The sequence below is a fragment of the Erigeron canadensis genome, chromosome 2, assembly GCF_010389155.1.
Source record: "Erigeron canadensis isolate Cc75 chromosome 2, C_canadensis_v1, whole genome shotgun sequence".
Lineage (NCBI taxonomy): Eukaryota > Viridiplantae > Streptophyta > Magnoliopsida > Asterales > Asteraceae > Erigeron > Erigeron canadensis.
Window position 1 is genome coordinate 17,422,202 of NC_057762.1, and position 15,366 is coordinate 17,437,567.

Below are 15,366 nucleotides of genomic sequence, written 5' to 3' on the forward strand. Positions count from 1 at the left end.
CCATTCCTTGATCACCCGAGCTCCAAAGGAAGTTTCTCATTAATCTTTCTATCTCTTGCGTAACTTGAACAGGGAGAATAAACTCAGCCGACCAATAAACATATAATGAAGAAATAACCGAAGTTATAAGTTGTAATCGGCCTTCAAAAGACAAAAATCTGTTCCTCCTACTTTGAATTCGGATTTGAACTCGTTCAATCAGTTCCTTACAATCACGATATCGAAGTCTAGAAGAAACCGACGGCACACCCAAGTATTTAACAGGGAGTCGACCCTCCTCAAATGGTAGAACGTTTAGAATTCCCAATTTGACATGATTTAGTACATTACAAAAAAATGCAGAACTTTTTGCAAAGCTTGGAGTTAATCCCGAGGCAAATTTGAATTCATCCAATGCCCTAGAAAGCACGCCAGCCGATTCTACATCTCCATGCATGAAAAGGAAAAGGTAATCAGCAAAACAAAGGTTTATAATCTATTGTTCTTCACAATTTTTGTGAAAGGTAAATCGTCCCGAATCTGTCTTTGAAGGATTAAAATTAACACTTCCATTACCAATGTAAAAAGATATGGGGATAATGGGTCTCCTTGTCTAAGTCCTCTTTTACCCTGAAAATAACCATTTAAGGCACCATTAATACTCAGCGAAAAAGTTGTGGTCGTAACACACTCCATAATCCAAGAAACCATGCGCGGGTGAAATGCAAAGCCTAGAAGTATTTTCCTAAGAAATCTCCAGTCAACCGTATCATAAGCCTTCTGGATATCAACTTTAAAAGCACACCATGCAGGATCTCTATCAAGATGGTAGTTATGCATCAGCTCTTGAGTTAGAAGAATGTTATCAGTAATCCTTTTGCCCGGAACAAAGGCTGATTGATTTGCACTAACCAACTCATGCAAGCAACTTTTCATTCTATTCAACAAGATCTTCGTAAGACACTTAAAAAGCACATTACATAAAGCAATAGGACGATATTCAGAAACTTTAGTAGGGTATTGAACCTTTGGAATTAAAGCAATAACAGTATGATTGAGTTCCTTGAGCAGATTATTATGCGCCACATGGAATCCTTATGCGCTGCATATCGGGGTTCGATCAGCAACTTCGATTTCGTTTCATCTCAAACTCCTTCCAAACAGATCCCAAACCTCCACCACAACTTGCACCCATTAAATTCACACTCATTAGGTCACAATTAAGCTTTCGAAAACATCAATTGATCCTTGAATCAAATACAACAATGATTCACTCTTTAAAACACCCAAAAAACGTAAAATCGGTAACGTTTTGATCAAAAACTCAATACATCAAGTTCCAATTAACCTCCTGGAATAGGCTTTAGTACATCTAATCAAAGTGATACATCATTAAAGTTTGCATCTTGATACAGTTAATCATCTCAATTAACGATTTTACTCACGAAAATGTCGTGTTGAACCGAAAACATCAACTTTAAACAACTCCAACTATTGGTGCAGTGTCTGTGCACCTATTATTGTCCGCTGCAATGCAATTCAGGAAATGGGCTATATGAGTTTCACTTGTACTACATTGCATATTTGGGTATGAGACATTATCTATACTGCATTGTGTATGAGATGATGTCTATACTACATTAATCTCTATGAGATTATGTCTATAAGATGATGCTATAAGAGGCTGATATATACGTGACATTAGTTGTATGTGATGATATCTATACTACACTAATCTCTATAAGATGATAGTGTAGTATACGTCCTAGAAGCCCAAGTCCAACCCCTATATTATGTGTCAGTTATATATATGTTTTATAGGTCTAGGGTTTTAGTCCATGATTAGAGTCTAGACAGATTTCATTCACAGCAGGCTGAGGTATGCGCAAACCTCAGTCCGTAAGTCCACCATATTATTCATTGTCATTAGAGTCATCTTGATAGGTTGTAATTCATTCCTGTTCTTATTATATGACTGAGATAACAAAGGAATTCTTATTATCTCCTGTTCTTATCATATAAATCTGTGTGATTATATTAAAAGCCTTAAGAACAGATTCAGGTGGATTGCGCACACCTAGATACATACAAATCTTGATGTTATAGAGTCAACAGGACCTTACACCAACCCTCTAGGTCGAATCTACAGGAACAAAACCTACTTTAAAACTTAATCAATTGATGATATAATACGAGTAGGGTTGATTAATGGATCAAAAAGCGAGCGGAAACCCTTTTGAAATCACCCAAAATCGACTAGAAATTATGGAATTGACCTAGGTTTTGTGTGGAAGACCTTTCTAGGATTTTAATCTGATTTCCCAGCCTTTGGGTCGTGGATGAGGCAATATATATACTGGAGAAACTTAAAATACTGTACATCTAGGCCCTTGCACTTCCTTTTAACTCATTTTGGCACTCAACGGCTCGTCTAACGCATTCAGAAACACTTTTTTTTTCTAGTAATCGGATACCTTGATGATTTTATATAATAACTTCAATCAGTACAAGAATATGACATTGTGTCACATTATTTCAAATATATGACCTGCTCTATATATGTTAACATGCTATTTCTAATCAGCTAAGTAAGCAACTACATCACAAGTTAGAAAAACGAAAAGAACAAATCAGGCTACACGATGTATAAACTCTTTGGCCAGTAGATATCAGAAGAGAGAATCCTCAAGCTTCTTCTCTAATCAGCATAATTCCAAAGCCCCGAGGCCAAATCCCAAGCCTCATTATTATCTGAGCAGATTGAGAGTCACCCTTAGTAAACAAAAATAGATCATCTGCAAAACAAAGATTAACAAGCTTGAATTTTTTCACACTTTTAATGATATTTAAATTCCTTATTTGTCCCCTGCATCAGCATAAGGTGAGCACTTCCATTACAATGTAAACCCAAAACCAGTCAAAACTTTACCTAAGAAATTCCAGTCAACCGCATCATACGCCTTCTGAATGTCCACTTTAAAAGCACACCGAGGGGCCCCGAATTTCCTATGATAATGATGCATTAATTCTTGTGTTAATAGAATATTATCCGATATTTACCTTCAAGGAACAAATGCCGACTGGTTATTTCTCACTATATCATCCAAAGCATCTTTAATGCGATTAGTAATAATCTTACTAATGCACTTATATAACACATTGCAACATGAAATAGGTCTATAATCAGTGATAGCTAAAGGAGTAACCACCTTAGGAATTAAGGCAATAATAGTGTGGGTTTAGTTCTTTAAGCATTCTACCACTAACAAAGAAGTCTTGGATAGCATCACAAACCTCTTGTCCAATGACGTCCCATGAATGTTTAAAAAAAGCAGTGAAATATCCATCAAGTCCCGGTGCCTTATCATCACCAATTGAAAACATAGAAGATTTAATCTCCTCATGGGTAACCTATTTTACCATTCTAATAGATGTCTCAATCTTATTACAAAAAACACCTTCAAGATGGTCTAGATCAGATTGTCCAGCTTCACCTAAGAATCTGTTATAATGAGCAACAAAAACATCTGCTACCCCACCCCCTTCAGAAATATTACCCTAGTCATCCATTATTCTTTCAATTCTAGTACGATGGTTCTTACTTTTCACTTAATTGTGAAATTTTTTGAATTAGAATCACCAACCTTCAACCATTGCACTTTTGATTTTTGTTTCAGAAATCGTTCTTCATCCAAAGTTTCCTCCTCAAACTCTTTCAAGCAACTCGCCTCCATGCCCCTCAAAGAAACATTCAACTTGTCTTTTTCAGTAGCTTTTTGCGCATCATCCAATTCAGCACGCAACAAATTAACCCAATTATGTAAATTACCTTGAGAGTGCAGTAACTTCCTAAGAGGAGATTTCAGCTCTCTTAGCTTCTTCACAACTTGAAACATCTTGTACCCTTCTACATTAGTAGCCCATGCTTTTACAATAACCTCATAAACCCTTGTTTATGGATAAGAAAGTTTGGAAATTTAAATGGTTTTGGCTTATCTCTTGTTACGGAAGGCATTTTTATCACACATGGTGAATGATCAGACACTCTATAAGGGTGAAAATATGCATGGGCAGAAGGGAATTCATCGAAAAAATGAATATTCCCCATAACCCTATCAATTTTCTTAAGAATTCCGACCTCTTAGGTTTCCCAAGACCATGTATAATGCATACCAGTACCCTTAATATCCATGACTTCTATATCATTAACACATCTCGTAAACTTACGCATACCAATATTAATTGTTGAAGAACCAAGAACACTATCTTCCAAATTCAACGATGAGTTAAAGTCTCCAAGAATAATCCATGGCTTGTCACGCACAATTTGCTTATGTACACGCAGATTTTGCCATAATTCCCTACGGTTCTTGTAATAATTATCCGCATATATGAAAGAACAAAACAATGCCTTTTTATCAATCTTATAGAAAATTTGAACATGAATAACCTGATCGGATTGAGTAATAACCATAACATCAACCACATTAGAGTCCCAACCTATAATAATACGTGCACCTTTTGAGCATAACGCACCATTAGAGGTCCAATCCCAATGACGGCAAATCTTTCAACAAGTATCAAAAAGCTTACACACATCAACATGAGACTCCATAATAGCACAAACATTTAGTTGATTTTCATTAACTCCATGTCGAACCTCCGTTTGTTTCAAAGGGCGGTTCAACACCCTTATATTCGAAGCTGCAATGCTACCCATTAAAACCATTTGGACTGGGAGTGCTTGCCCCCTCAGAGTTTTTTGTTTTCGATGCCATGAATTGTTCAGTTTCAGTATATATTTCCTAGTACATCCTCCTCATCTGAACTCATGTCTTCAAAAGTATTCTTGGTCTGTCTAAGTTCATTCTCATCAACTTTTGTAAGCAATGGTTTACTAGGTTCAGTCCCATAGAGGATCAAAAGCATTTTTCATACTTGTTTCTGACTTATCATGTACCTTTGAGCTTGTGACATATTTTGCAGGTTGCTTGTTAACCGGCCTATACATAAAAGTTTGTTTCTGCTTGCTAATAGGAAACTCATGCTTTGCACCCTTCCCTTTCTTTTTCACGACTTGGAACCCATCGGCATCTACTTTCGATTCAGATTTTTGCACATTATTAACTGATTTAAGGAATAATTTAGAGCACTAGGCATCAGCATGATTAAAAACACAACCTGTAGAGCACCTAGGGGGTCTCCATTCATATTGCACCTTAATCGTTTCCTTTATATAACTGTCACCGTCTAAATTGGGGACAACCATGACTAAATCATCCTTAAATTGGTTTTCAGCTTTAATTTTAATCAATGCACATGCAAAACTACTTCTCCCCCAGGATTCAAGACACATGGTAGTGGTGTAAGAATCCAACATCTTTGGCGTTCCCAACTTAGTAGCCAACAAACTAAGACCAACCTCTGTGTATGCAGCCATAGGCACATTATGGAGCCTAACCCACACTGGTACAGTGGTTATTTCCTCAACCTTAACTTTCATAGTTGGTGACCAGACATTTAAAATGATCGGTACACTCCTTATCATCTGAGGGCCACCTTCAAGCACTTTATTCAACCCCTCCTTAGTTCCAAATTTAAAAAAGAGGAAACCATTCTCGTTCATCATGACTTTCAAAAACCCATATTTCGACCAGTTATTCTTCGCATAGTATTCAACAACCAGAAACGCTAACCGTTGCCCTAAGAAATAACCAAATAGAGTATTTTGAAACCTGTCATGTACCTCTTTAACTGACTCATGTGGCAGGACTATATCAACATCATCCAACACTTCCTTTGACTCCAACATCCGGAAGTTTACTTGCCTCTTTGCTGACTCATTTTTTAGTGTATCAGCATAGCTCAAAGGAATAGCTTTTGGTATATTCTCTCATAACGTTGATGTGACCCCAACATAAGTAGGGGTATGTTCCACAGCATCGCCATTTTTTCCATCCTCTCCTCCCTTTAATTCAGATATATTATCAGCAATCGTGTCAATAACTTGAGGAGACTGATCGTTAGGTTTACTACCATCACTAGTACTAATATCCTTTGCATGTTTTTTAGTATCCTGATTGAGAGGATAAGAATTTAGTTTTGAATAACAACCGATTTTCCATTATTCTTACTTTTTGGGTTCGAGCTTCTGCCTTTTTTTTTTTAATTTTTTTTATTACTAGTCATGTTGATCAAACCTTCTCGTATCTTATTAAATTGTTCTTCAAGTGCCTCAAGATTAAAGAACAACCTAACCATTAATCCAGAATAAAACATGTTGTCCCAAAAACACTAAAAAATTAAGTAAACAAGACAGCACGCAACAACGAACAAAGAAACCCTAATTCTAACAAACCCTTATTCTAGCTATCAACCAAAACTGATTAGTAAAATGGGTACCCAAGGTATAAATCCCGCAGGACCAAGCAACTCACGCCACTAAACAATCAGATTAACAGCCAAGAATACAGGGTTGTGGATATTATGGATGAAAAAAGCGAAAAGAAAAAAATAAGAGAAACCCTAACTGGCCTAAAAACACACCACCAAACACGAAAGTAATTAAGATAGTTAACAAGCATGCAGGGATGGATGATCAGACCAATTAAAGACTCCCAAGATTAAAGAAATTGAAATCGACATTTTTCCCACGGTTAGGGAGAGAACATTAGGGTTGAGACACTGATAAATTCTCGCATTCAGAAAAACTTAATGACCCTTATATCTTATCGGGAACACTAATTGACTTTATTAATCATTATTACCTTTAATTTCATTACTTCAAATAACTTTAACACATATCTCACGTTAATCATTTAATTCACATAGGCACATATAAAACACATAGTAACTAACGGTCACTAACGACAAGTTAACGGTCAACGTCAAAAAGTTTTGGGATGTTACAATTCTCCCCTCCTTAAAAGGATTCTATCCTCAGAATCATTTCACGATATCAACACCTCAATTCCTCTTCTTACTACTTTCCACGATATCAACATCATAATCGACCAGCAACTTCGATTTCGTTTCATCTCAAACTCCTTCCAAATGGATCCCAAACCTCCACTACGACTTACACCCATTAAATTCACATTCATTAGGTCATGATTAAGCTTTTGAAAACATCAATTGATCCTTGAATCAAATACGACATTGATTCACTTTTTAAAACACCCGAAAAACGTAATATCGGTAACATTTTAATCAAAAACTCAATTTCCAATTAAACACCTGGAATAGGCTTTAATACATCTAGAACACATAATTCATTGTTAAAGTTTGCATCTTGATATGATTAATCATCTCGATTAACGATTTTACTCACGATAACGTCGTTTTAAACCGAAAACAACAACTTTAAACAATCCCAACCCTTGAGGTCGAATCTACAGGTACAAAACCTACTTTAAAATTTAATCAACAATAAATTGATGATATAATACCTGTAGGGTGATTAATGGATCGAAAAGCAAGCGAAAACCCTTCCGAAGTCACCCGAAATCGACTAGAAATTGTGGAATTGACCTAGGTTTTGTGCGAAAGACTTTTATAGGGGTTTAATCTGATTTCCCAGACTTTGGGTCGTGGATGAGGCCATATATATACTGGAGTAACTTAAAAAACTCTACATCTAGGCCCTCGCATTTCCGTTTAACACTTTTCGGCACTTAACGGCTCGTTTAACGCATTCAGAAACATTTAACGATCCTTATATTTTATCGGGAACACTAATTGACTTTATTAATCATTATCAACTTTAATTTCATTACTTTAAATCACTTTAACACATATCTCACGTTATTCATTTAATTCACTTAGGCACATAAAAACACATAGTAACTAACTATCACTAACGACAAGTTAACAGTCAATGTTAAAAAGTTTTGGGATGTTAATTCTCCCCTCCTTAAAAAAATTCTGTCCTCAGAATCATTTCAAGATATCAGCACCTCCATTTCTCTTCTTACTACTTTCCACACACGTATAAGTCAACATTTCACCACATTTTCCATCAATTTCTTCCCTCATCACCCTTCATTTCTTGTCTTCCATTAATCAACTTGAATACCATCAAGTGAACATGCCCGCATCATGATACATTTATAATTATGTTCCGGACCATAATTATAAATATATCAATCCTCGCATGTGTACTTTTAACTATATCGACACATCATAATGTCCAACATTTCCATCACAATCTACCATAGCATAATTACACTAATTACGAAATACACAATAGACACACATTTCACATACATCCTCTTCCTCCATGGTAGTCATCTGATATGCACGAGTTTTAGCTTTTTGTGTACCATCTTTCTTTTGAGGACAATCAGCAACCAAATTTCCCATCTCACCACACTTGTAACATCGAACCTTATCTTTGCAACTAGAAGCAACATGTCCCTGCTTACCACACCTATCACATCTTTTAGTTTTCTCCAAACAGGGTCCACTATGATGAGCTCTACAAGCCGAACACCAGTGACTAGCTTTTCCCATGGTCCTTGCCCTTTCAAGTCGAACCATTCTTAAACTTCTTTCCAAAATCTGATGACTCATCTGACTTTCTCTTCAATCCACTCTTCTTGTTATCCACAATCTTCACATTTACCTTCTCGGACTTGAAATCGTCATCCAACTTCTTAGATTCCTTAATAGCACCTGCAAGAGTATCATGTTGCTTATAGATACCTCGATAGCTAGCTCTGTAACACCCCGACTAAGGCGAAATAACGAAGTGCCACAGAACGACATGGTACAAAAGATTTAAAGATAAAACATCAACATTAAGTTTCAAATATCATTCGAAATCAAAAGACAATAAGTTCAAGATGACGTTTTAGAATCCATTACATAGCCATAATCCATAATGAAAGACAAACTGTTCGCATTATAAGTCCACCGAATAACAAGCAAACAAGCTCCAAGAGGTGGTCCAAGCTACGAACCTAATGCTCTAAACCTGAAAAGCATGAAGAAAAAATGTCAACTACGAGAGTTGAGTGAGTTCATAGGTTTTTAACTAACAACATATGTTTATTCCAATATAATTAGAGATAATGAGTCATAAAACTTCCAAGTATTCTTCCAAAATATTCATTTCCAAAAACATATGTTCAATTCATAATATCCAACATAATAACATTGATTTCATTTAGCCACGAGGGCATATTTCAAGTAAATCTTGATGAATAAATGCTTGAGCCACTACTACTACCATTTTCATGTCCAAATAATATATTATGTCATTTCATAGCACAAGCTGTCAATCAAGTGCTTTATTTATAAGTAGGGTCGCGCCATGGAGACGACCATTTAACTTAAGGTAGCTAGAACACCGCTCCGGTCGGACTGGAAGAGAAGGTCATCACAAAGGCAACCAACCTTCCACCGTTACACTCCGGAAGTCCTCATATAGCACTTCTTCCAATCCTGGATGGGGGATCCCTTGGTGGGTGGACGAAACCTAGTTGCGCAACTATCTAACTACAGGCCTCCACTATCGGAGTAAATAGTAGTGTACCGAAAGAAAACGGGTTGACAGAACTCAAGCTCATCATAAAACATTTATCACATTGAACATACAAGACAATTCCATTTCATATTCATATTATCAAGAATCATTATATATATATATATCATGCTTTTCACCCCGATAGTTAAACACATAAAACAATTTGAAAGGGGGCTATGACTCACTTATTTCGAGAGTGATATAGAGCTGTTCAAATGTGTGAAGAGCACCTATTGGTGTCGTCCCTTAAGCAAGCCTAAACCATGGTATTCAAATATACACAACGTAAGTGTTGTTGCATGAACTAGTAAACTTGATCATGAGATGTACGCAAGTAGACTTTCCCATCTTTGGTTGTTGTTTAATTATGTAATTCAAGTGCATTATATCGTTCACATCATTTGGTTGGAAGATGTTTGGTGGTGAAGGTCATTTGTACGATTTTATACATTTATTGGAATTTTGGTAGTTTGACATTGTTTTATATATAATTTCCATTGCATACTTTGTTTAATGATAATATTTGACATTTGTGTTCTTATAATATGTATATGGATATATTTTACTGATTTATTTTTATTCATTTAATTTAATATTATTTAATTAATTATTTATTTATTTTATGGATTTATTAATTAAATAATTCCTTATAAGTATTTTTAGGTTCTTAAATTGTCTTTAAAATTCATGAATAATTATATATGGATTATTTACTGATTTTTATGCTTCTTGATTTATAATATTATGATTTATAATTATATTTATGCATTTCTATTTAATTATTTAATAATAGTGATTAATTAGTGATTTTACTTAATAATTTACCTTTAAATTGTATAGTTCTTGTTCCTTTACTTATAATTATTTTTCCCTAGTAGGTTTTAGTCACTTTCAACATTGGTTATGTAATTTTGATCAGATTCATAATTTATACAACTTATTAATTAATTTATATATCTTTTAATTACCTTTTTAATTCATTAAATCATAGAAATTCTTACAAATCACCACAAAAGATTTTGTCCAAAAATCCCAGGCCTTTTAGGCAACTTATATCAATAAAAATTTATATCAATTCAACCTCTCTTGTGTCTTTGTAATTTGAGGACTTTTAAGCATAAAAATCGTTTACCGAAATAACGTTTTAAGCCTCATTTATTAAGCAATTTAGGTACATCAAAAAGGATTTTTGCTCTTGTTTCATTTTGTCCAGAAAGTGCATCATATTTTGATGGTTCAAGTCGTGAGAGTGGTGGTGGTGTGATATGTGTAATTTTGTGCTTTCGGTTAGTGATTATTTGACCCGAAAAGGTGATTTTTGAGCTTAATCTTGCCATGCATCAAATGACTTGATTTTTATACTTTTGAAACACATTATTTCCAGTAGGTTCATCATATTTTCTTGGCCATAAGATTATGGTGTATGTGTGTGCTCAAAATGCATTTTTGCAAGCTTTCGGTTTACGATTTCAAGCCTATTTTAACAAGTTTTTATTCAAGCTTTATATCCTTGACATTTTGCAAATTTTTCCAGAATATTAACATAACTTTTAACCTATTTTTCACTTAGAACAAGCCTAGCCTCATCTCATAATCCAACAAAAGATCCAACTTTCTTAAATCTAACAAACATGCAATTATCTCAATATTTTGACAATAAATCTTCATCATACTTTCATTCAACAATATAAAAATATTCTTTTTATGAACATTTCCAGAAAAATATGTATAAAAATCATATAGAAACATATTCATCTTTTCATGCAAAAACTCTCTTTACAAGCTATCATTATATAACCACACTTTTTGATGCAAACTTTTATGGATCTAACAAGACAACATCAAATATATCTTTTCATGAAATTTCCAGAAAATATAACTTCAATATATATATAAATATGACCATCTTTCAAAGGAACAATCATTTTAAAAGTTATATAATTTATATCTACACTTTTGGGTGTTAAACTAGTTGAATCCTTGGATCTTTCTTCATGGATTCAACATGCATGAGCATGGAAAGAAAGATCCTGTCAACTTTGCACTCATCAAGTGTATATTCAAAAGAAAACATAAGGAAAACATAATCTTTTGATAAAACCTTTTTAATATGAACAAGAATAAGATTCATCTAGTTAAGAAATGAAGATATATACCCTTGAAGAACACTTTTAGATGATGGAAATATGGCAGAAAATTCATGGCTTGAGAGGCTCCAAAACTCTTACTTATTCTAGTCTAACCCTTATTATTAATACAAGTTAATATTGATCTATGTTGCCTTTTTCTTGGGTTAAGGCTGCCGAAAATGGAAGAGAAGAAAGGGAGGGAGAAAGATTTCCTTGAGAGAATATGATGACTAGTGTGTGTAAAATGTGAGGAGTGTGTTTTATGTGAGTTTCAAGAGTGAATTGGAAGAAGTAAAAATTCAAAAGTGGAGTGTGTGTGTGTGTGTGTGTAGGGGGGGACGGCCAAATGGGGGGTATTGAAGGGGTTTCTCATTTTTTTTTTAATAAAAGTTGTAAGGATATTTGTATAAGGTGTATGTATATTTTTTTGTAAGAATATTAATTTGTATATATTTGTAGTGTAGGTGATTTACTTAATCTAGCATAGGTATGTATATATGTATGTGTTGTGTATATATATATGTATATATATATATATATTTGGTGTTTTAATTTGTTACATGGCTCATTGGTTGTAAATCTTGTATTTATATTAAACATATATACATATACTTATTATTATTCAAGCATTTTATGTACATAAAGAACTTACAATTATTTCAAGGTGTTCATACTATTTCCATGATCAAATATTATTTAGTTGGCTTGATGGTTAAATTGTTGGGCATTTATAAGTAATTTTGATTGCTAGCTCAACTTGTGAGACTTGTATTATTATTTATAATTTAATCGAATATCAACTAAAATTTTTGTTCAATGGTATTTTATTAAGTTGAACTCAACGCTAACAATAGATTTAGATTGTTAATTCAGGGGCATTATCTACTAGCTTCAAGTATAACTATGGCTTGCGGGAACATAAACAACCTAACTAGCATGTATATAATATTTAAAAAGTAGGGTTGTTACATCCTTACCCCCTTAGAAGAATTCCGTCCCGGAATTTGAATTTGCTCGGGGAGTAAGTGCGGATATTTCTCACGTATGAAGTCCTCACGTTCCCACGTAAATTCGGGTCCGCGTTTTGTATCCCATCTAACTTTAACGATAGGGATTTTGCTTCTCTTAAGATGCTTCTCATCGCGATCGAGAACTTCTATGGGCTCCTCACGGAATTGGAGCTTATCTTCCACTCATAGTTCCTCGAATGGGACTACTTTCGAATCATCCGCTAAACATTTCTTCAAGTTTGATACGTGGAATGTGTCATGAACATCTCCTAATTCTTGGGGTAACTTCAACTTATAGGCTACGGGGCCTATCCTAGCAACAATTTCAAATGGCCCAATGTATCGAGGGCTCAACTTTCCCCTTTTACCGAACCTCACGGTTCCTTTCCATGGCGACACTTTTAAGAACACTTTGTCGCCAACTTCAAATTCTAGTGGCTTTCTTCTTTTATCCGCATAACTCTTTTGCCGATCTCTCGTGGCTTTAAGATTTTCTTTAATGATAGCTACCTTGTCCGTTGTTTCTTGGACAAAACCAACGGTAGCTAGACTTCTTTCACCCATTTCTATCCAACACATGGGTAATCTACATTTACGCCCATACAAGGCTTCAAATGGTGCACATTGTATGCTAGAGTGATAGCTATTATTGTAAGTAAATTCAGCATATGGCAAGTGTTCATCCCAACTTCCACTAAATTCTAATGCACAAGCTCTTAACATATCCTCCAACGTTTGTATCGTTCGCTCACTTTGTCCATCCGTTTGAGGCTGGTAAGCCGTGCTTAGTGCTAATGTTGTGCCCATTGCCTCTTGCACATGACCCCAAAAACGTGAGGTAAATCTACCCTCCCTATCGGATATTATGGACAAAGGTACGCCATGCAACGTCACAATCTTTTCAACGTATAAGCGAGCTAGACGCTCGGTGTTCCAATCTTCTTTGATGGGAATGAAATGGGCTGATTTCATAAGACGATCAACCATCACCCATATAGAATCATGACTTTTCTTTGTTCGAGGCAATTTCGTCACTAGGTCCATTTCTATTTGTTCGAGGCAATCGGTGAATATGGTGTATTTAGTGCCATAGAGATAATGTCGCCATATCTTCAAGGCAAATACCACGGCTCCTAACTCCAAATCATGAGTTGAATAATTCTTCTCATGTGGCTTCAATTGCCTAGATGCGTACGCAATGACCTTGTGTCTTTGCATAAGCACACATCCAAGTCCTTTATTCGATGCATCACAATACACTAGAAATCCTTCCATCCCATCCGGCAATGCTAGTATTGGTGCTTCACATAACATGTTCTTAAGCGTTTGAAACGCTTGCTCTTGTTCTTCACTCCATACGAACTCTCTTGACTTTTGGGTCAAATGGGTTAAAGCTACTGCAATCCTAGAGAATCCTTGGATGAATCTCCTTGGATGAATCTCCTATAATAGCCTGCCAAACCTAGGAAGCTACGCACTTCCATTGGCGACTTGGGTGTCTCCCACTTCTTAATCGCTTCTATCTTGGCCGGATCTACATGGATTCCTTCTTTGTTCACAATGTGTCCAAGAAATTGGACTTGTCGGAGCCAAAATTCACACTTAGAAAACTTTGCGTATAGCTTCTCGTCTCTAAGTAATTGCAAGATTATTCTTAGATGTTTCTCATGTTCATCCTTACTTCTAGAGTATATCAGAATGTCATCAATGAATACTATCACGAATTTGTCCAAGTATGACCTACAAATTCGATTCATTAAATCCATGAAAACGACAGGTGCATTTATGAGACGAAATGGCATCACCAGAAACTCGTAATGCCCATAGCGAGTCCTAAAAGCCGTTTTAGGTACATCTTCTTCTCGTACCCTCAATCAATGATAGCCGGACCTAAGATCGATTTTTGAGAAATGCGACGCTCCTTGAAGTTGATCGAACAAATCGTCTATTCGTGGCAGCGGATATCTATTCTTGGTCGTCAATTTATTCAACTCCCTATAATCTATGCACATTCTCAAAGATCCATCCTTCTTCTTGACAAAAAGAATTGGTGCACCCCATGGCGAAGAACTAGGTTGGATCAAACCTTTATCAAGCAATTCTTGCAATTGCTGCGAGAGTTCTCACATTTCGGAGGGTGCTAGCCTATACGGTGCTTTAGCTACGGGGGTTGCCCCGGGAACTAAATCAATTGTAAACTCTACTTGTCTCGCAGGGGGAAGTCCACGTAGTTCGTCCGGAAATACATCTAGGAAATCTCTAACCACCTTCACCTTAAGAGGGTCCTTGTCTTTCACTCGCTTATCCACTACTTGTGCCAAGTACGTGTGATATTCCTTACGTAAATACTTCCTCACTTTCATGGACGACACTATTTTGGGCTGGATTCCCGCCTTATGGCCTTGAACTATAAGCACTTCATCATTATCTAAAGGAATCTTAATGATCTTTTCATGGCAAAGTATTTTAGCACGCATTTTAGACAACCAATCCATTCCTACTATCACATCAAAGCTTCCTATTTCTATGGGAATCAAGTCTATACTATAATCTTTTTCATCTAAAGTTTACTTACAATCAGCAATAATCTCCCTAGTTTCATACTCGTTTCCATTAGCATATTCAACATAGTAAGTTTCATCAAGCTCACTAGATTCCTTATCGATAAATTCCTTGAATTCAAAGGAAATAAAGCTTCTTTCGGCTCCGGAATCAAACAACA

The 15,366-nt window shown here is 35.5% G+C and overlaps 3 protein-coding genes across 3 annotated transcripts; all 3 read right to left on the reverse strand.

Annotated features, from left to right (window-relative positions):
• Positions 1-468: 468 nt before the first annotated feature.
• Positions 469-915, reverse strand: LOC122587793 (secreted RxLR effector protein 78-like). Its single transcript, XM_043759959.1, has one exon. The coding sequence runs from the start codon at positions 913-915 to the stop codon at positions 469-471; it is 447 nt and encodes a 148-aa protein (XP_043615894.1).
• A 4,957-nt stretch (positions 916-5,872) lies between these two features.
• On the reverse strand, positions 5,873-8,490 carry LOC122587794. Its single transcript, XM_043759960.1, has 2 exons — positions 8,245-8,490; positions 5,873-6,055 (listed from the first exon to the last, which is right to left on the reverse strand). The coding sequence occupies exons 1-2, from the start codon at positions 8,488-8,490 to the stop codon at positions 5,873-5,875; spliced, it is 429 nt and encodes a 142-aa protein (XP_043615895.1).
• Positions 8,491-14,038: 5,548 nt separating this feature from the next.
• LOC122587795 lies at positions 14,039-15,121 on the reverse strand. The gene is made up of 2 exons (XM_043759961.1): positions 14,772-15,121; positions 14,039-14,384 (listed from the first exon to the last, which is right to left on the reverse strand). The coding sequence occupies exons 1-2, from the start codon at positions 15,119-15,121 to the stop codon at positions 14,039-14,041; spliced, it is 696 nt and encodes a 231-aa protein (XP_043615896.1).
• Between the last annotated feature and the right edge of the window lie 245 nt (positions 15,122-15,366).